Genomic DNA, 22139 nt, shown 5'->3' on the forward strand with positions numbered 1-22139 from the left:
TCTCCTTCTTTTTCCACCGCCTTTCTTCTTATTCGCCCTTCGCGGTCAACGTTCCCTTATGAACGATTCCTAAACGCAGCTGTGACTTTAATCGTGTAAATCGATTTAAATAATATTTTATTTATTTATTCTCATTTTTATATTTATTTATTTATATATATAATATATATATATATATATATATATATATATATATATATATCGGCTCTAAGCACGTTAAGCCAAGTTCGCAACGGAAAAATACGCCTGGACCATTTCTTTCTTAGATTTCCCATCTCAGATTCTTTCTTCGGACGTATTTTATCATCTCCTTTCGCTTCTCCTTTTTTTCTTTCTTTCTTTTTTCTTTTTTCTTTTCGCGATGTGTTCACACTTAAAATCACTGCGCCCTATTTCCTCTCTTTTCTTATTTCTTAAGAGCAATAAAATCGAAACCTCGTGTACAAGGTGGCGTCTCATAGTTGATGGATTATGTATTTCGAAATCCATCATTTAAAATTAAATTCTCGGCAAAATTTAATTAAAATATTTTAAGCGATATAAACAAGCACTTTCGTGATCGTGCGTGGGTCTGTTCGAAAGGGAAAAAAAAAGAAACGTAAATGTATATAGAAAAAAAAAAAAAAATAGAATAAAAAAAAAAATAAAAAACAAAAAAAAAAAAAAAAAGACAAAAAGGGAAAAAAAACCGTAATTGCAGTAACCGAGAAACAAATTTTCATTCGTCATCGACGAAAATAAAGTCTCTAATTGCGTGCATTAAAAAGGCGAAAGAGTTCTGAATACGTCTCAGGGAAGGGACGACAAAACGATTCGACGAAAGATTGGCTTTATTTTTCGTATGAGTGTGTGTGTTTTTATTTTTTTTATTTTTTTTTTCTAACATCTAATCAGTAAGAATTAGCTAAGTAGAAAGAAAGAGAGAGATAGAATGAAAGAGAGAGAGAGAGAGAGAGAGAGAGAGAGAGATAAATAGATAGATAGACAGAGATAGAGATAGAGAGAGGGAGAGGGAGAAAGATAGAAATATATAGAGAGAGAAAGAGAGAGACAGAGAGAGAGAGAGAGAGAGAGAGAGAGAGAGAGAGAGAGACAGAGAGAGAGAGAGAGAGAGAGAGAGAGATCTATATGTGCTCCGAATTGTAACGTTTCAAAATCGATATTAAATTTCTTTTTAATATTAGAATGATATTGAAAATTGCTAGGATATATATATATATATATATATATATATATATATATATATATATATAAAGAAAAAAGAAAGAAAAAGAAGATAATATACATATACATGACGTACATGTATATACATATATACTTGTATATATACATATATACGAAAACGTATTATTAGCAGATTTTTCTATACGAGATATGAAATGGACGATTAAACAAAAAAAAAAACAAAAAAAAAAAAAAAAAAAAAAAAAAAAAAAGAAAAAACAAAAAAAAAAAAAAGAAACAAATAAAGAAAAAGGAAAAAAAGAAAAAAGAAGAAAAAAAGATTTAGCGCCGGCTTTCTGTGATTCTAAAATCTCGCGAAAGAAAAATGTATAATTAATATAAAATAATTGTTATTCAACGTGTAAAAAAAAAAAAAATCGACTACTCGTTATTTACATTTCATGCACGCCACACAACATCATACACGCGCACATATACAACGACGACGTCAACGAAATAATCAATTTGTGATTGACAATCTATTTCTTTTCTTTTTTTGTTCTTTTTTTCATTTTTTTTTTTTTTTTTTAAAAGATCCGCGTTTTTCTCCTCCCTTTTCTCCTTTCTTTTTTGTTGTTCTTTTTCTTTTCTTTTTGTTTTTCTCTTTTCTTTTCTTCTTCTATTCAATTTTCTTCATACGGAAATACGTTTTACATACAAGTATGCATAATTGGCTCTCGCACCACACATGTTAAAACTCATATACGCATTACACGCAAGCAGCACGCATACACAACATACGTTTTCCTTCAACTTTTTTAAAACGGGTTTTCGATTTCTTATACGTGAAAATCTACATTCGGTTCGGTTCGGTTCGGTTCAGTTGCTTAATTGGATTAGAACACATACACATATGTATTTTAATATTTGTTGTGATTTTTTTTCTTCTTCTTTTTCATTTCTTTTTTGTTTTTTTTTTTTTTTCTTAATTATTATTCTGTTCCATCGTCCAAATTCCAAAAGGTCTCTCATACGCGCGTTTCTTTTTATTTTTCTGTTTTTTTTTTCTTTTTTCTTTCTTTTTTCTTTTTTATTTATTTACTTATTTATTTATTTTCTTTTTCATATCGCCGTTGTCCTGGTTCTATTTCGAAAGTAAAGATATATCTTCTCTTCCATTTGTATTTTATTTTATTTCATTCTTTTTTGTTTTCGTTTTATTTCCTTTTCTCTGACGTGTATATTATAACTGCTCCAGGGCACCGAAAAACTCTTGCTGCATCGAAGGCATCTCGTGGCTATTGTTGTATTTTTATTTTTATTTTTATCTTTATCTTTACTCTTATTTCTTCTTTTTTTTCTTTTTTTTTCTTTTTTTTTTTTTTTTTTTTTTTTTCTTTTTTTTTTTTACTTAGACTTCTCTTCTCTCACATCTCTCAAACTTTTAAATAAATAAATTGCGATCTCACGCTTCGTATTCTTTACTATTTATTAATTAATTAATTAATTTATTTATTTATTTATTATTATTATTATTATTTATTTTTTCTTTTTTCCCTTTTCTTCTGCTTTTTTTTCTTTTTTTTTTTTTTTCTTTTTAACTTAGGTAGCATGGACGTCAGAGCATCTGTACTTCGACAGCGACTTCCTACTTTCTCTCTCATTGTTATATTCTCTTCTCTCTCTCTCTCTCTCTCTCTCTTTCAACTCTATATGCAATTGCAGAAAATAGTTTCACTTTTTAAAAATTACTCTTGTCCCTTAAGTTACTCGTTAAGTTATATCTCGTACTTCTTCGTAGTTTTTTGAAACTATATATTATCGAGAATATAATTCTCTTTCATTTTGTTTCGTTTCATATCTTTTTCATTTCTTCATCCTCTTCTTCTTATTTCTTTTTATTTAATCTGTTTAATGATTACTTTTTTTCTTTTTTTTTTTTTTTTTTTTTTTAAGAGAATACGTGGGGGCATTCGGGTCGTATGAAACTAATTTCTCGTCGAATATACACATAGGCGATTATGATTTACTAATAAAAAGATTCGCATACTTAATCCGTTCAGTCACGCCGGAACGTACGAGAGGGAGTATAATTTCTTCATTTTATATTCCGTCAATAATTTCTCTTCTTTTTTGTTGTCGTGTATTTATTTCTTTTCTTTTTTGTGTTTTGTTTTTCATTTTCTTTTCTTCTTTTTTTTTTTTTTGTTGTTTTCCCTTTAAATGTCTCTTTACATTTTCCGTTTGATCGGTGATACGTTTCGTGCGTGCTTTTTTTCGTGTATGTATTGTATGTATAATAGGTACTCTCGGTATGTCGCCTCTCTTAAACGTTAACTATTTTTTATATCGTTATTTTATACTATAGTTTTAAATATTCATACCGGTGTGCCCTGGGCGGTTAAAGTGAACTACTAGAAAAAACTTACACGTTAATCTTGCGACTCGATTTCGCGGAGCGACTTTATTCATTCATTTATTTATTTTATTATTGTTATTACTATTATTATTATTATTATTATTATTATTATTATTATTATTATTATTATTATTATTATTGTTATCATTATTAATATTATTATTATTATTATTATTACTATTATTATTATTATTATTATTATTATTATTATTAATGTTTTTGTTTATTTTATTTATTTAAAAAGAAAAGCATATTATTCGCGTGTCCTTCTTTATAATATTCTTGCGTGTTCTCGGTGGTAGATTTTAGTAGGAAAAATTTGTATGTCTTCATTCTCCATCATCTTCTTTCTCTTTTTATATATTTTCATCTTCTTCTTCTTCTTCATTTTCCTCTTTTATTGAAATGATTCTTCTTCTTCTTCTTCCACTTTTTCTTTCTCTTCATAATGAAGGCTCGGTCGATCGTCTAAGCTCCTTCCTTCCATTTCACGTGTCTGATTCCATGTCTACACGTTTTTCTTAGGAACGTTCTTTTCTTTTCTTTTCTTTTCTTTACTTTACTTTACTTTACTTTTTTTTGTTTTTTCATTTTCTTTTTTTCCTTTAGTGCCGTACACCTTAATTAATCGATTAATCATTCGCAATTCGTAATACGTAATTCGTAATTATTATATAGAAAGAGAAGGAAGCGTGCGAGGAAAAGAGGGACGTGTACGATAGTGATGACACAATGACAATGAGGGAGGAGAGAGAGAGAGAGAGAGAGAGAGACCCGGAGTGTGTAATATCATTGTTTTTTTTCCTTTTTTTTTTTTTTTTTTTTTTTTGGAGAAAGAAAACAAAAAATTTTTTCTCCTTTTTTTTCTTGTCCAATAAATTACTCATATAATTTTAGATCGTTCATTAATTATTAACAAATAATTGACGCATTAAGGTGTACGGTGTAATTAAACAAAGAATAATAATCCTAATTGATTCGCCACATATTGAGATCTATTTAGTGTTATATAGCGACTAAAAAAAAAAAACAAAAAAAAAAAAAAAACAAAAGAAAGAAAAAGAAAAAAGCAAAAAGAAAGAAAAAAAAATCGATAAATTAACGGAGGACAAATTAATTTAGAAAAAAAATCTTTTAACAACGACTATTTGTCAAAACTTCTCTCAAAACTTTTCTCTAACCTGAACTTTTGCTCTTCCATTTTATTTCGAAATTTCTTATTCTGCTGAAACATATTTTATCCATATAAAGCAAATCGCACATTTTCTTTCTACTTTCTTTTTTTTTCTTTCTTATTTTTTCTTTTTTCTCTTTTTTTTTCTTTTTTCTTTTATTTTTTTTTTAAGTTCTTTTTTTTTCTTTTTTTTTTTTTAACATATTTCTATACTGAATTTCGATATCTCCCTTGATATCTCCAAAAAGCGTGCCTAACATACATTCTCTAAACATTAACAAATCCTATTATTAGATATCGCTGTATTATCTAATAATACATAACGAAAATAAATAAAACATGAAATGGATATACTGGCTTCAAAATGATTGCCTCGCCTAATATTTCTTACGATGTACGAAGGAGGAAAAAAAAATGAAAGAAAGAAAAGAACAAATAAGTGAAGTAACAATCTAAAAATTCAATTAAACTCTCTATCAACGACGTATACATTATATTATCAATATATCTCTAATATAAACGAGACAAAGTTCGATGATACAGAGACATAATTGGGATTGATTATTATAATAAAAGAGATTAAAGAGAAAGAAGGAAAAAAAAAGGAAGGAATAACACGAAAAGAAAAGAAAAGAATAGAAAAACGAAAAAGAAAAATGAAACTATCGGCCACACGACGAAAGCAGCATCGCGCAGCACTCTTAAACAATTTCGTATCACAGCATGCATTTATACAAATGACCTTCGAAGAAAGAAAGAGAAAGAGAGAGAGAGAGAGAGAGCTTTATATTCGACAGCTCGATCATTATCTATCTCTGACGAGTTAATCTTATCTAACGAATAAGAAAAAAAAGAAAAAAAAAAAAAAAAAAAAAAATGAAAAAAAAAGAAAAAAAAAAAAAAAAAAAGAAACAGAAAATAAAAAAAGAAGGAAAAGAAATCTAATATAAATGATTCTAAAATCCTAAACGCTTAAACGTAAAAATTAGTTTTCTCGATGTACACGAGGATTTTTCTAGGACCCGAAGCGTTCCCCCCCTCTCCTTCCCTCTTCTACGACTTTTTCTTCGATAATCTTTGCCATACAACAAATTGAGAGAGAAAAAGAGACAGATAGATAGATAGATAGATAGATAGATAGATAGATAGATAGATAGATAGATAGATAGACAGATAGAGAGATAGAGAGAGAGAGAGAGAGAGAGAGAGAGGGAGAAAAAGAGAGAAAGAGAGAGCTTATTGTATTAATGAAGAAGAAAGTCGGATAAATCAGTCCTAGAGTGAAGAAACGTCTATTTTAGTTTTTGTTTTGTTTTTTTTTTTTCGTTTTTAAAACTTCCCAATTTCTTTTTTCCTCTTGCATTACACTTTCTTTCTATTTTTTTTTCTTTTCTTTTTTTTTTGTGTCATCTTCCTTCTCCTCCTTCTCCTCCTCCTCCTCTTATTCTACCTCTCCCAATTTCATTCTCCGGGTTCTCTCTTGATCAAAGCGTCAATGTTGTCATCAGCATTGTCCTCGTCATTATTATTCCATTCCGTGAATTGTAACAAAATAGTTCTCCTCAATGTGCTCGCCCTATCGGAATCAACACATTATGCAGGATGTATGCACGTTGTATTTTTTTTATAAGGACGAAAAAGTGAGAGAGAGAGCGAGAACGTCTTAGACGAAAGACAAAGAGAAATTGTCTTCAGCCGTCTATTGTTGTTGTTGCTGTAGTAGTTGTTGTTGTTGTTGTTGATGATATAATTGTTGTTGCTGTTGTTGATGTTGATGTTGCCGTAACTGTAGATCGCGACGTTGTCGAGGACAATGGTGGATGATGATGAGGATGATGTACCAAGGCCGGAACTCCACCTCCTCCTCCACCTCCACCTCCTAATCCTACTCCTATTCCTCCTATTGCGTCGCTCTGGTGATTGCTGATGTTTGAGCAAGGTATCGGGGGTTGCTATTTTTTCGTTGGAGTTCCCCGCTGCGTGAGACCCTCGAAACGCTTGAACGTGTAGTTTATGAACACCCAATCCTTGTAAATCACCTCACCGTCCTGTGGCATTGGTGCTGACGCTGTAATATAATCCGTCTTTTTGTTTTGTTTTTTTTTTGTTTGCAATTCAAAAATTCAAAGATTAGTTTTTAAGGAAAGTTATATTAACTAAAGGAAGTTAGTTGCCCTCGTAAAAGATCTAAAGAATTTTCTTTTCTTTTATTTAATTTATATATATATATATATAAATATAATAAATTTCTTTAGAAATAAAATGAATCTCTCCAATCGAGCATTTATTCGAAATTTTGTTCTTTTTTTTTCTTTTTTTTTTTTTTTTTTTTGGACATAAGAACGTTAAAATTTTAAAAAGCAAAAAGACAAAAGAACGTAAGAGAAATAGAAGCAAAGTTCTCGCGTTTATCGAGAACTAACGAACATTTATCAGAGAAACAGATAGCAAGTGGCTGACGTATATGAGAGTCAACGATATTCGATATACGCGCAACTCTCGAAGGTTAAGGGTATTATATCGTTCGAGTGGTGTTCCCGTTCAACAACTATAGTTTATAATATACGTATACACTTACGTATCTCTAACTTAACGTCTGGGAACTCATCGAAGTTGGATGTGTCGTCGATGGATCGTACTTCGACCGGGATTGCGGCTGGTCTCTCTCTTATATGTTCCCAATCAACACCACGAAAGAAAGGAGCTAACTTGAGTTCTTCGATACCTCTTTGAGATCCTAAGCACATTTAAATATTACAATGTTAAGGAAAACATTTATAGAATGAACAACTAAATAATATAATTGTATTTAATTTTATATATGTATATATATATATATATATATATATGCTCTCTACCTAATCTTCTATCGGCTTCGCAACAGAATCTGATTATGGTATCCTTAGCCTCTTCGCTTATCGGCACTTCAGGTGGAAAGACCAACGTCTCTCGCCAGTTCATTACCTTCCTATATGTCTCTTGAGGATTCTCGCTACAAAATGGTGGATATCCTGTAATCAACAAGAATATATACATATCCATATATTATATCATTGGAATAAACGTAAATTTATTTGAAACGTATGATCATACATCTAAGATCAAGAAGATTGTTAAAAAATAATTGATAGTTGATGTCAGACCTATAAGCATTTCATACATGATGACTCCTAAAGACCAACAATCACAAGCTGGTCCGTAACCAGTTTGTAGAAATACTTCGGGAGCGATGTAATCGGGCGTTCCAACTGTACTATAAGCAAGAGCTCTTCTATTTCTCTTCCAACTTTCAGCCCTTCTTTTACTATCCATAGCACCTCCGCTTCCACTTCCACACGACGTCACTGTATAATATCGATCGATATCGAAATTGAATAACGTCGTAACGATTAGATAAGAGAGATAAAATAAAATTCTCGATAATTACGTACTGAAGTCGGAAGGTTTAGCCTGGCTTAGGTCTCGGTAAAAATCAGTCCTGTGGGATTTCTTCAATCCCGTACACAGCCCGAAATCAGACAGCTTTATGTGGCCTCGTGCATCCAACAATAGGTTGTCTGGCTTAATATCTCTAAAATTACGACAAACGAATGATATATGTTAATTATATTCTACGAAATATTCTTCATATTTTCTAATCGAATCTTTTTCATTATCTTTTCTTTTTTTTTCTTTTTTTCTTTTTTTCTTTTTTGTCTTACCTATGAATAAAACCTAATTTGTGTATGGAGTCAATTGCTAACGCCGTTTCGGAAATATAAAATTGCGTGCACTCTTCGGATAGGGTATCCTTCTTCATAAGAAGCGTCATCATGTCACCTATTAATTATGATAACAAAGATAATATATTAATCGATGTTGTAACGTCATCTTCTATTATATACTAACGATGAAAGAAAAGATTTTTCCCTACTAAAGAACTCACCACCTGGTAAAAATTCCATTATTAGATAAAGATTAATGGGATCTTGAAAACTGTAATACATTTTGACGACCCACTGATGATCAGCCTCGACGAGAACATCCCTTTCAGCTCTGACGTGAGCAACTTGTTCCTTTTCTAGCATGTCTGCTTTCCTCAATATTTTCATAGCGTAAACGTGACCGGTATCTTTCTTTTGTACCAGTCTCACCTGTTTTCAAACGAGTAGACATTAACGAAGAAAGTTCATTTAAACGGTTAAATGAAATTTTCATATTAAACGTAAACTTCGTTTCGAGCTTCATGTTTTACGATCGTTAAAAATATATAGTTAATAATAATAATAATAATAATAATAATACCATAGATAAAAAGGAAAAATAATCTTAGCAGTCTGAAAAATGAAAGAAAGAAAAACTGGTGACATTTTTACCTCGCCGAAGGCCCCTCTACCGATGACCTTGAGTGGCTCGAAATCTTCGACGCCAAGCCTGGACCTTTTCAATCTTAGGAATTCTGTTTCCTTCTGGGCGTGTTGCAATCTCTTCTCTTGTTTTTGTTGTTCCGAAAGCCCCTCATCCTTCAATGATTCCTCCAATTTTGCTAGCCTTTGCTTCCTCTCTATGTGTTGGGCTATTAAGTTGCTGTAATAATTCTCCAACGTTACCTGAAGGAAAAAAAAAAGAGAGAGAGATACGAGAGGGAACAGCTAAGTGCTTTAATTTTTTAAAAGGAAGCTTCCTGTTTTTCCCTACACGCGGCTAGTCTGAGATTATCGATCGACCGGCACTCCTTTTTTTTTTCTTTTTTTTTTTTTCCTTTAAATATTTTTGGATATTAATAATTAAATAATTAAAAAAAAAAAAAAAAAAAATAAAAGAAAAAAAGAACAATTCTTAATCTTTAATTGTTTTAATATATTAATTCTAATTCGTTTAATACTTTCTTGAAATTTTTATGAAAAATATTTTCTTTTTATATTGAATTCTTTTTATATTAATTATTTTTACATCGTATTATTAATTATGATTATATTAATAATAATTCATTAACAATAATTCAAACATGATCGTTTGGTGGTTTACATATATATATATATATATATATATATATATATATATATATATATATATATATATATAAAAGAGACAAAAAAAATAAAAAGAAAAAAAAATATATTATTTTGTTTTGTTTTGTGTTTTTTTTTTTTTTTTCAAAAGATTTTTACTTTTCAAGAATAATACTCCAGCAAATACGTACGATCCTACCGAAATTTATTTTACAAATAAAAAAAGACAGATTAATTGATCGACGAGACAATCAGACAAGAAAAACTGTTCCTGATTTGAAATAAAAATAAGACATACGTAGCAGGGAAAGGGAAGAATGATAACCATTCCGAGTTTACTTTGTAATTATCGAGAAAGTCTCGTCGATGTTCAAGATAAATTGACTTTGTTCGATCGATCTCTATTTTCTTTTGTGAAGTGTGAAAAAAAAAGGAAAAAAGAAAGAAAGAGAAAGAAAAAGAGAGAGAGGGAGAGAGAGAGAGAGAGAGAGAGAGAGAGAAAGAGAGATAAAATACGATTTGTTAGAGAAGGATAAGTGAGAGAGAGAGAGAGAGAGAGGGAGAGTGAGTGGCCCAGATTTTTCAAGAGATTTTCTTCTTACCTTGGCCTTCGTAGCTTTATCCAACGTGTGCCCGCTAAATCGAATAGTACTCTCCGTAGCAGCCATCTCCAACACCCCTAAAACAATTTTTTAAAAATGTCGATTTATAACAAAAATTATTCTAATTTCTTATCTAATTGTTTCAAAATAAAAGTTACATTCGAAATTATAATAATTCGATTATCGAATGAATGCACTTTTTTATTATTTATTATTTCCTTTCTTCCTTTTTTTATTTTTTCTTTGTTTTTTTGTTTTCTTTTTCTTTTTTTAAATTTCGACGTATTTCATTCACATATGGTATTATCATAAAAGTATTAACAATGTTACTATCTATTTAAATGTCGTCAATACGATAAACGTAGGAACGTTTCTAAGTCGTTTCTAAAATCGAATAGAACGTCATTTCGGAACATTTAAATAAAACGTAGGAAAGGTTAAATATAGAAATGAAACGTTGCCGTTAGAAACACGAATCGATGTAAAATATTATTTAACATTTGTACGTAATTGAACAGTTCCGTGTTATAAATCGTTATAGACGTGTCTAATATTATGGAAAACTAATTGGCTTTACGTTACGTTAAACATCTAATATCATGGAAAATTAATTGCCTTTGAACTGTAGCGATCTTTCACTTGTTAGAAATGAGAAATTTACGTCTATACTTGAAGGAGTATCAAGATCAACTAAATTGTTATCGATCTGTCAAGGTACCACGGATCCACGTCGATCGTTTATTATTGTTTACATCAACGACTACGATCAGAGCTTGCCCTATATCGGAAAATATCTCACGAAAGTAATTGTTTATTTTTCAAATAATATTACCGTCCATGCCACGCTGCCTTCGAAATAATTTTCCTCTTTATATTAATATATATACACACACATATATATATATATATATATATATATATATATATATATATATATTATATATTAAAATTAAAAAAGAAAGAAAAATTTAAATTACTCATTTACGTCATGACGCATTGATCACAAAATAATTATGTTTTATTTTATCTAACATTTGTTAATTACGCTCAATTGTTCCTTTTTATAATTATATATAAAAAGATCATTTTTAATTATATTAAAATTATATATATATATATTTTTTTTATTATATACATAATTTTAATATAATTAAAAATGATTTTTTATTTATATTGAAATTATTGAGTAATCATCATGACATAAAGACCTCAAAGTTATCTTTTATTTTAACAACGATTCTTAATCAATTTAAAGAATTAAAGTAGACTATGACCGTTGATATTATTTGTAAAAATTATTCGAAATTATATCGAAATGATTAATAATGAAAAAAAAAAAAAAAAAAAAAAAAAAAAAAAAAAAAAAAAAAAAAAAAAAAAAAAAAAAAAAAAAAAAGAAATTCTCGTAGAAAATTATTTTGACTCGTTACTAACTATAAGTGTTGGATAAATAATCATCGATCCGTTGTCTTGAAACACGTCGTTTTTGCTCGAAGCTGTTGTCAGTCCGATCGAAGAATCTGAAGCAGTTGAAATTTTGCGGCATTGCTCGAGCAGGGAAATAATAAAAAACGAAATCGAGATTAAATTTTGAAACTACGCAAGACATTACGCGATACGCGGTTACACGCGTCGAATCGGTCAAGACTACACGAGCGAGCGGTGCCTTCGAAAATGAAGTTGCGTATTACATGTCGCGAGTAATGGAGGGCCTCGGCCTTTAAAGAAAAAGAAAAAGACAACAAAAAAAAAAAAAAAAAAAAAAAAGAAGAAGAAGAAAGAAAGAAAAAAGACAACGTGGGAGTGCTACGCTAAGTGCCTCTTACGATAATTACCGAAGAAACTTATCCTCGTATACATTGACACTGAGCTCGACGTATCGACTATTATCGCAATATTTACAAATACGTATAAGAAAATCGTACTTTTTGTTCCTGCTTTTTGTTTTTTTCGAATTCATTCCATTTTTTTTTCTTCTTTTTATGAAAATATAAGTCGTGAAAATATCAAAAAAAATAAAAAGATATTAATCGTCGATAATTTTTTTTTCTTTTTTTTTTTTGATATATTACGAAAAGAATTACATAATGTAAAATAGTTATAATATTACATTATTATACTGACATAATTGTTATATTTAGTATAGTATAAAATAAATATTGATATAATATAATATATTATATTATATAAAATACACCATATTAGATAATGTATATTATATAATATACTATATTATATTAGTATAATATACTAAACATTGATTATAAAACGTATAAAAAATTTATAATATTATCTAATAAGTAATCTTGTGGCGCGATGATTAAAAAAAAAAAAAAAAGAAAAAAAAAAAAAAAAAAAAAAAAAAAAAAAAAAAAAAAAAACAGAATCGTGTGCAAAGTTATATATCATTATAAAAGATTAGTAAAACTAAAATAAATTTGCTAAGAATAATTTTTCTAATTAAAAAAAAAATCCCACTTGAAAAAAAGCAAGAAAAAAAAATATAAATAAATATATATATATATATTTTTTTTCTTTTCCATTTGAAAACAAAAACTAAAGAAAGTTTCTCACTTATGAATAACTTGAAATCGTGCATTATATTAATGCTCGAACGTTCGTAATGATGAAATTAATTAAACAAAGACATTTTATCTTAGAACGGACTTACACTTGCGTATTACATTGCATACAATCGTTTTGTCTACAACAAGACTCTCTTGGCATTTCCAAGGTCATCTTATGTTGTCATCCTATGAATCAGTCTTACGCAATTACGAAGATGAGCGAATCGGTTTCGTCGCGAAAATCTATCCGGTGTCGAGCTTTCGAGATTGATTGAAGAAGATTACTATCTATAACTTTTGCATGTTGTCTATTTCCAATCGAATTAGAAATACTTATCCAGATAAGTATTTCTAATCCATATATTTTTCTTTTTACGATCTTTAAATCTTTTCTTATTGAAAATGACTATAGTCATTCAATATTTAACACTCATTGTATACCAAAGAGAATTATAATTATCTCTAAATATATTAATATACGTTGTTGACACGATCGTTAAAGCTTTGATCAAATTTTTTATTTATTCAGTATTTTTAAACGGGTCAATATTTAAAATAAATATAATTGGTATAATTATAATAAAATATCACTACATAATATAATTTACGCAATCCTGATACTTAATTATTTATATTAATTAAAATATTCATATATAACGGTTATTTATTTTACAATATACTCGTCATTAATTAATACAAATAGAAGTGAACGTTTCCTGTGAGATCGATGATTTTAATCTTATATGATTATTGCAAAATACGTGTAATAAAATTGATTATTTTATCAACTATTATATTATTATTAATATATATATATTAATAAAAAATTATTGTCTTGAAAATAATCAAGAAATAATGAACGTGCCCGAAATGGATTAAGAATTCTAACTGAACTTATTATATACATATTGATATCTCCATGACAATAAAACCTGGACGTACAATTCATTGATAATTCGTTTGATTACAACTTTAACGAGAAATAATAACAAAATAATGAATACAATACGTTCGTTAAAATCGTAAAATTTTGTCATTTGCAATAAGGTTAAAGAAAAACAACAGTGGTATTTAAATGTGATTTGGTTGGGGGTAAAAAAAAAATGTTAACGTAACATTTGTCTTGCGCGGGATGCGATCATAGTTTTGGTCTCAATAACAACGTTTAAATTTTAATTATATACATATATATATATATATATATATATATATATATACATTATATAATTATTTAAATTTAGCCAATTTACATGTGTTTGCGTGTGTATGTCTCAAGGAAAAATAATGTGTTTCAAATTTATTGTTCGTTCGCTAGCGTACATCGCGTCCTCGACCATATATGGCAAAATGGAAATTAGGTCTCGCAAAATGAAAGAAAGAGAGAGAGAGGAAGAAAGAGAGAGAAAGAGAGAGGGGGAGGGGAAGGAGAAAGAAAGATAGAGAGAAAGAGAGGGTGGGGGAAAGTAGAGGGAGAGGAAAACAGCATACGTATTGCGATTCGTTGTCCATCGCGCCATTTCGAAAGTATTTCATTACCTTGTCTATATAACATTATTGTAAAATAAAGAATGGAGTTACATACGAACGATACGTATTTATCTATGTAATACGTATGTACCAGATATATATATATATATATATATATATATATATATATATATATATATATATATATATTACATACATACATATTTTTATTCGATCCGTTAAAGGAAATTAAAAGAACGCATTGGTCGTAGTCGTTAGAATGTAATAATGTTCGTTTAACCTATTCTTGACCATACGATCTTTTACGAACGTAAAATAAAATATTAAGAGAAAAAAGTTTTACGGTTTCACAGAGGAATTTTCTTTTTATTTTATTTTTATTTCCTTTCTTCTTCTTTCCTTTTTATTCATTTTTTATTTTTCATTTTCATTTTCTCTTTTCTTTTTTTTGTAATTCGCATACGTCATATGTCGATTCTTTGATCACAATATGAATTTTTACAAGGTCATTTTCAAGTAATCTCTGAAGCCTTAGAATGTTAATCTCTCTCTCTCTCTCTCTCTCTCTCTCTCTCTCTCTCTCTCTCTCTCTGTCTCGTTTCTATAGCAAAGAGAGTCATTCGTATCTCACCGAGAACAATTAATCGTCAGACTTTGTCGCGAATAAAAAAAGAATGAAAAAAGAAAAAAGAAAAAAGAAAATAAAAAAGGACAGAAAAGAAAGAGTGAGGATTGAAACAAAGAAAAAAAAATAAAAAAAAAAAAAAAAAAAAAAAAAGGAACAGATATTGATGATAAGAAAGTCTCTGTCTATCTATCTATCTATTTAAATTTTGTTCCATTTTTATCGAAGAACAAGTCAGTCACTCCGAGTACACACAATAACGAAAGAAAAGACTCCCTTTTCTCCACCCCCTTCTTTTTCCTCCTCATCTATATTCCGTATGAGGAGACACCGAAGAGCATGGGATTAAATGTCCCTTTACGAATCGATACAGGACTATACATATGTATATGCGTGTATATATGTATGTGTAGGTCTATATATTGGTGACTCTATTTAATCGGGCAAGGAAGAAGGTTCGTGCGGTAATGAAGTGACGTCAGCCGCGAAAGGAGATTAATCATGCTTACTAAATCGATCACCGTGCGATGTCGCATAAAGACACCGTTCATTAACGAGTGTTCCTGAAAAATTGTCGATAGAAAATTTTTTGTTTTTTTTTTTTTTTTTTTTTTAATTTTTATTTTTTTTTTTATGAAAAAAGAGCAAATTGTAGAAAGACAAAAAATGAGAGAAAGAGAAAACAAATAAAATTTTTTTTCTCGTTCCACTTCATTCTTTATATTTTTATTTGATTTTATCTATTTTTTGTTTCTTTTCTCTTTTTTTTTTGTTTTTTTTTTCTTTTTCTTTCAAGTAAAAAATTCAGGGATGAAATTTTTTATTTAATCCGGAGAGGAAAAGAAAAGAAAAAAAAGAAAAAAAAAAAAAACAAAAAAACAAAGAAAAAAGAAAAAAAGAGGAAGGAAGAAGGATACGACACGCTCTTCAACAACGAGAGTTAAATCGCACGTGCCAGTCTACTTGTTTGTGGCATTAAGGATCTCACAATTAACGCTTACGGTATCTCTCTCGTTCTTTCTTTCTTTCTTTCTTTCTTTCTTTCACATCTCTTCACTCCTGTTCTTCCTCGTTGCGCTCTACGTGCATGAGTACAGTTATGATTACCAAGCGCCGATCTCCAGATAGTAATCGACATAAAAAGATAAATATCGAGCTCCTTGATCATTATTTCGAAGAAAATTACATGCTCTTGACAATTTTTCTTTTTTTTCTTCTTCTTCTTCTTCGGAGATAATTGTTTCTTCTTAATGTCAACAGGAGAAAGAGAGAGAGAGAGAGAGAGAGAGAGAGAGAGAGAGAGAGAGAGGATTTATTTATTGATTGTTCGATAGGAAAAAATTGTCACTTTTTTTTTTTTAATCATCAATAAGGAAACAATTCAATTTATATGCGAGATAAATAGGCAATAATTAAGGAGCAGATCAAAAGTCCTTAAGTAGTTAAAAGGGTAATCTTAAAAGTCAATTACTTAATTTTTTTCGATACTCTTCAGACTATTCTTTCTTTTTTTTTTTTTCTTTCTGAGTACAAACTTAGGGTAATTTTTTTTTTTTTTACTATTTAAAAAACAAAGATCAATTTAAACGATATCGAAAAAGTATAAAAGATCTTGGAAATTACTCGAAAACTTTTTTACTCATCTGAAAACTTTTGCCCTACCCGGTAGAGCGAAGGTTTGCATAAAAAAAAAAAAAAAAAAAAGAAAAAGAAAAAAAAAGTTATTTAAAAAAAAAAAAAAAAAAAAGAACATACCCACGAAACACCATCGATCGCGCATGAGATATACAAATAAAAAAAGAAAAACAGAAGAAAAAAAATAGGAAGAAATGCGAAATGAAAATGAAAGAAAAAAAGAAATAAGAAAAAAAAAAAAATATCCAGTATTAGAAAAGGCAAACAAATTTATCGAATTCTTGGTAACAAAAGAAAAAGAAAAAGAAGAAGAAAAAAAAAATTACCCTCCTCAAACGAATAAATCAACTACCCCCTTAATTGACCTTTACGAGCCTTTTCGCGTTGAGATTTTTTGTTGCCCTTTTTTTTTTTTCTTCTTCTTTCTCTTTCTTCTTCTTCTTTTTCTCTTTTTCTATTTATTCGAACAAAAAGCACTATCACAATGAGACTTCTACTGACTGTGGGGGAAAGTAACAAGAAACTTGTTTCGCGTTTTAACTGTTACAACACGATTTCTTACATAAATAAAATCCAAGGACGTGACAGAGATCGCAACGTACATATTCGCAACGAACAAAGAAGGAAGGAATTATATTGGCTATATCTTTGGTCTTCCCTCTTTGTCTTGTTCAAATCTATGTATAATGTATATACATATACATATATATATATATATATATATCTACGCACATGTATACATACTCCGTTGGTAAACCTTTTCTTCCTAGGGCTTCGCTACTATTCGTCGACATTCGTTACGTAATAAACTATTACGTAGAGGAAGAAGGGTGGAAGGAAGAAGACCGAAGTAATAAGGACGTCGTGTGAATGAGAACAGTTAAAAAGGGTTGAAGCGCGAAGAAAAGCTACATGAGGGTGGTAGAGAGGATGAGAGGGCGAGAAAGAGAGATGGATGCATTAAAAATGATCTTACACCCCATTTCCAATGAATCATGTAAGCTTATGAACTTCAAATCAGCTGGAAGAAGCTACCACGAGTTTTGTAATAATTAATTAAAATTGTTAAATAAATATCTGAGAAATGAAATATAACACGCACAACATATAACCTCCAATTGAAAATCTACTGCTAGCTGTGTTTTTAATTCTTTTTATTTTTTTTTTTTTTTTTTTTTCTTTTTATATATAAAGCATATTTGATTTTTGATATCTCTGCACTTACGTTAAGTTTATAAATATATTTAATAATAAAGAGAACATATTAGATAAAAATTATACGATCTGTTGAAAAATAGATATCTCTCGATATGCCGTGATATAAACGTGATGTAACAGATATAAGTACGTACACACATATGTATTTTTCAAGGGAATAAAAGATTTTAATATGTCAATTGTAATGATTTATCATCATAAATTATTCATTACATATTTATTTTCATATAAAGATAAATAAAAATAGAACAGAAATACTGAATCCTTATTATTCTAAACGTTACGCTTTCACTTACAATTTTGTCGATCGTAATAAAAGAGATATTGTAAAATGTAATTTTCCCTATGGAGTAATACTATCATCGAATCGTTTCTAACACGCTCGAATGACGATAACGATTAAGTAATATTTTATTTAACCGTATCACCGGGATATCAGTTAACCTCAAAGTACATACTCATCTGGGTCCTTGGCCCAAAGGTTTCGGACCAGTGAGCACACCAACGTGCATCTCCTATCTTTCTATCTATCTCTATCTCTATTTCTCTCTCTCTCTCTCTCTTTCTCTCACACATACACTCTCTGTCTGTCTCTCTTTCGATCTATCTCCTCTTAGTCTCTTTGCGTCTCACCGAAACCCTGGTTTCGCGTCCTGTTCGGCACGTTGTGCTCTAAATCTCACAAGACCGAGGCTAAACACAGTAGCACAAGCAAAGAGCCCCGGCGTCGCACACGGTGAAACTTGGAAATACGAGGAACGTTGTTAGTTAATATATAAGCGAGATACTAACGTCAAACGATTCTCGAATTTAATTGACCTTAATTAATTTCGATCGGGGATCTTAATTAATCGAAAATTAATTTTGTTTACGAAGACAGCTACAATGACCTAAACTATATACACATACATACATACATGCATACATATATACATACATACATACATACATACATACATACATACATATATATATATATAAAAGAAATATTACGATTTAGAATAATAACTGAGAAAAAAATTGTAGATGGATACAGAGAAAAAAAGAAAAAATTAATAAATGGAAAGAAAAAGGAACCAAAAGCAAGAGAGAGAGAGAAAGAGAGAGAGAGAGAGAGAGAGAGAGAGAGAGAAAATGGTAGACGAAGCGAAATAGAAAAACGGAAGGGGCATCGATGCGAGTAATCACTCGACTTTCCTCTTCCTCTAACGTCTCCCTCTCGATCCCTTGCGTGCTATTATTTTTTCTGCTCGACCAACCGACGGACCGAATCAAGCGTTCGCTCTCGCGTTGGTTTTTCTTTCTTTCTTTCTCTCTTTCTCTCTCTATGAAGCCATATCTGATAAAAACAGCCGTGAGAGAATCGTCGTTTCCGGCTCGGAAGTGATTTCGCCGGCTTGTCAAACCACGAAGCCGGCCGCAGAGAAATGAAAGAGTCCCGGGACTTTTAACAACTCGTTTCGATTCTCCGACAATCATTCTATCATCCTCCTCTCCTTCCCTCTCTTCACCACTTCTCTTCTCCCGTCTATATCCTACCACCCTTCTTTCATCGCCTTCCGATTATCGATCCTCTCCCATCGATACGTTTACGATCCTTTTAACGAATCAACATCTCTCGTACCAGTAGAAACTAGTTTTCTCTTATCACCTTTTTTTTTCTCTCTCTTTCTCTCTCGTTCTAAGTATATCTAGAGTAGAAATACGATAGTGTTAAAAAAAAAAAAAAAAAAAAAAAAAAAAAGGAAGGAAGAAAGAATAAAAGAAGAAAAAGAAATTAACGAGCAATTCTCAAAAGGCAAATCACGTGGAATAACGTCGAGATTAGATGAAAGTTCAGCGAAGAAAGAGAAAAGTAAAAAAGAAGAAGAAAAAACATAGTAATAATAATAATAATAATAATAATAATAATAATAATAATAATAATAATAATAATAATAATAATAGTAATAGTAATAGTAATAATAATAAAAAAAAAAGGAAGAATTAATCACGAAAAAGTTCGAAAGCTGTTCCTTTCCACGTCGTCGTCGTCGTCGTCGTCGTCGTCGTCGTCATCGTAGTCGTCATCGTCGTCTTCTCAACAATCGTCTCGTTTTCCCAACGCGAGAGGAGAATAATGGTTGTTGTTCTGTTTTTTCTTTCTTCCCTTTTCTTTTTTTTTATTGTTCTTACGAGTTAGAAGTGGTAAAGAAGAAAGAAGAGAGGGAAGTTAAAAAAAAAGAAAGAAAGAAAGAAAAAAAGAGGCAGAAGTGGTAGAAGTAGTAGAAAACTAAAATCGTGAAAAACGAGCGAGAGAGAGAAAAAGAGAGAGAGAGAGAGAGAGAGAAGGAGAAAGAGAGAGAGAGAGAGAGAGAGAATGAACGAATGAACGAACGAACAAGTAGTGAGAATTTCGAGGAGCATGAAGAAAGAAAAACACTCCTCGTGATACGTAAGGAACCCATACCGACAATGAGCCGAAATAATATCCCGAGAGAAGAAAAATACGCTCTCAGAACATTCGCTTTCACCTGAAACGCGTGAATACGCCCACGTGAACATATTCTCGCCGCTTATACACACGCATACGCAGCATACAAGCATACGTATGCATATAGTGTATATGTAAATAATAAGTATGAACGTATATATATATATATATGTGTGTATATGTGTAGTATATACCCACACACGTATGCAAGCTCATACGTATTATCCATCTACGAATGTACATACACAGAAAGAATACATACATACATACATACATACATACAATAAAATAATACAGACATACAATAATACATACATATATGTATATATATATATATATATATATATATATATATATTTTAGTTTTCTATATATATATATACACACACATATATATTCTATATATATACATACATACATACATATGTATGTATGTATGTATGTATGTATAAAATATGTATTAATATATGTAGACATAGGTTAGGAGAACGTGCTTGTTAGATGGAAAGGATAGATATACAATATCTTTTAACGTGTTGCCGTAAAGTACGCAAGGAGTAACCTACCGGATCGATCCGCTAAGATTTCAGCGAGTACACACCCACTCCGGAGTAAAGACCATTACTAAATGTTACTCATCTAACGAGCCGTGGATGGCTTTTCCAAGATACACTGGCGCTCCTCGTTTACATAAGTTTCCACGTTAAAAGCTATTTTAAAGAGCCAAACGCTCTCGGCCCAAAAATCGTTCGTATTCTCCTACGATCGTGAATATTATATCCAGTTCCTTTTTTCTTCTTTTTTTTTTTTCTATTTTCTCTTTTCTTTGTTTTTTTTTCTTTTTTGCTTTTTAACTTTTCTTCTTTCGTTCTTTTTTTTTTTCTTTTTCTTTAATATTTTCTTTTTTCTCTTTTAATCTTTTTCCCTTTTCTTCCTACATTCAGACAAAAGCGAGAGCTCATAGGTACAACGGTTCAATTCTTTGTACATAAATGCAAACATGAAATTTACGACTAAAAATTTGTAATTGGCCTATTACAAGCATAACGACATAATTAATACTGAATTAGATTTGAATTCGAGATATAAAGGAAGAAAAAGTAAGAGAGAGAGAGAGAGAGAGAGAGAGAGAGAGAGAGAGAGAGAGAGAGAAGGAGAGAGAGATACTTTAATTCAATATTTCTCTATAATAAGTTAATAAATATAAATAAAGAGGGAAAAAAAGGGAAAGAAAACAAAACGAAACAAAAAAAAAAAAAATAAGAAGATAAAAAAAGAAAAAGAAAAAAAAAAAAGAATAGAAGAAGAGAATATTAAAAGAGAATTTTCAACGAGCGCGTTTACGAATCGACGAGCTTTCTCTTTTTAAGTCGGAAGACAAGGATAGAAAGAGGGATGAGGAAGGATTAAAGATAGATAGATAAATAAATAGATAGATAGATAGATCGATAGAAAAAGAGAGAGAGAGAGAGAGAAAGATAGAGAGAGAGAGAGAGAGAGAGAGAGAGAGAGAGAGAGAGAGAGAGAGAGAGAGAGAGAGAGTGATGGTCGACGAGAACGTCTCTAAATTATGCAACGAAGCTGCGCCTCGCTGCAAGCGCGCATAGCTTTGCAAAACGTCCTCTCGTGGCGACGTTGCGGTAAATGCGTGTCCGTGTCTGTCTCTTTGCACGTATATATGTGTGTGTGTGTGTGTGTCTGTGTGCGTTTATGTATGTGTTGGGGTATATATGTGAGGGGACGAAGTGATATTCTCTCGGTCGCATAAACGAGCCTGTAATTGG

General features: G+C 30.3%; 1 protein-coding gene across 8 annotated transcripts in view; it reads right to left on the reverse strand.

Moving 5' to 3' along the window:
- Positions 1-3082: 3082 nt before the first annotated feature.
- The window catches only part of LOC124946687 (serine/threonine-protein kinase tricornered), a 105995-nt gene continuing 86938 nt past the window's right edge, over positions 3083-22139 (reverse strand). For 5 of the 8 annotated variants that reach the window (XM_047487748.1, XM_047487749.1, XM_047487742.1 and 2 more), the window contains 9 exons: positions 10351-10427; positions 9113-9346; positions 8683-8890; positions 8459-8576; positions 8189-8328; positions 7901-8101; positions 7616-7768; positions 7336-7494; positions 3083-6825 (listed from right to left, as the gene is read on the reverse strand). In XM_047487748.1, coding sequence (XP_047343704.1) covers positions 6710-6825; positions 7336-7494; positions 7616-7768; positions 7901-8101; positions 8189-8328; positions 8459-8576; positions 8683-8890; positions 9113-9346; positions 10351-10427 — 1406 coding nt within the window. In that variant the 3' untranslated portion in view covers positions 3083-6709. Of the gene's footprint in view, positions 6826-7335; positions 7495-7615; positions 7769-7900; positions 8102-8188; positions 8329-8458; positions 8577-8682; positions 8891-9112; positions 9347-10350; positions 10428-11784; positions 11871-12185; positions 12326-13021; positions 13105-16031; positions 16234-22139 lie in introns of those variants that run through there. The other 3 variants (XM_047487743.1, XM_047487747.1, XM_047487744.1) reach the window with 3 other exon arrangements.

Source organism: Vespa velutina, chromosome 2 (genome assembly GCF_912470025.1).
Source record: "Vespa velutina chromosome 2, iVesVel2.1, whole genome shotgun sequence".
Classification (NCBI taxonomy): domain Eukaryota; kingdom Metazoa; phylum Arthropoda; class Insecta; order Hymenoptera; family Vespidae; genus Vespa; species Vespa velutina.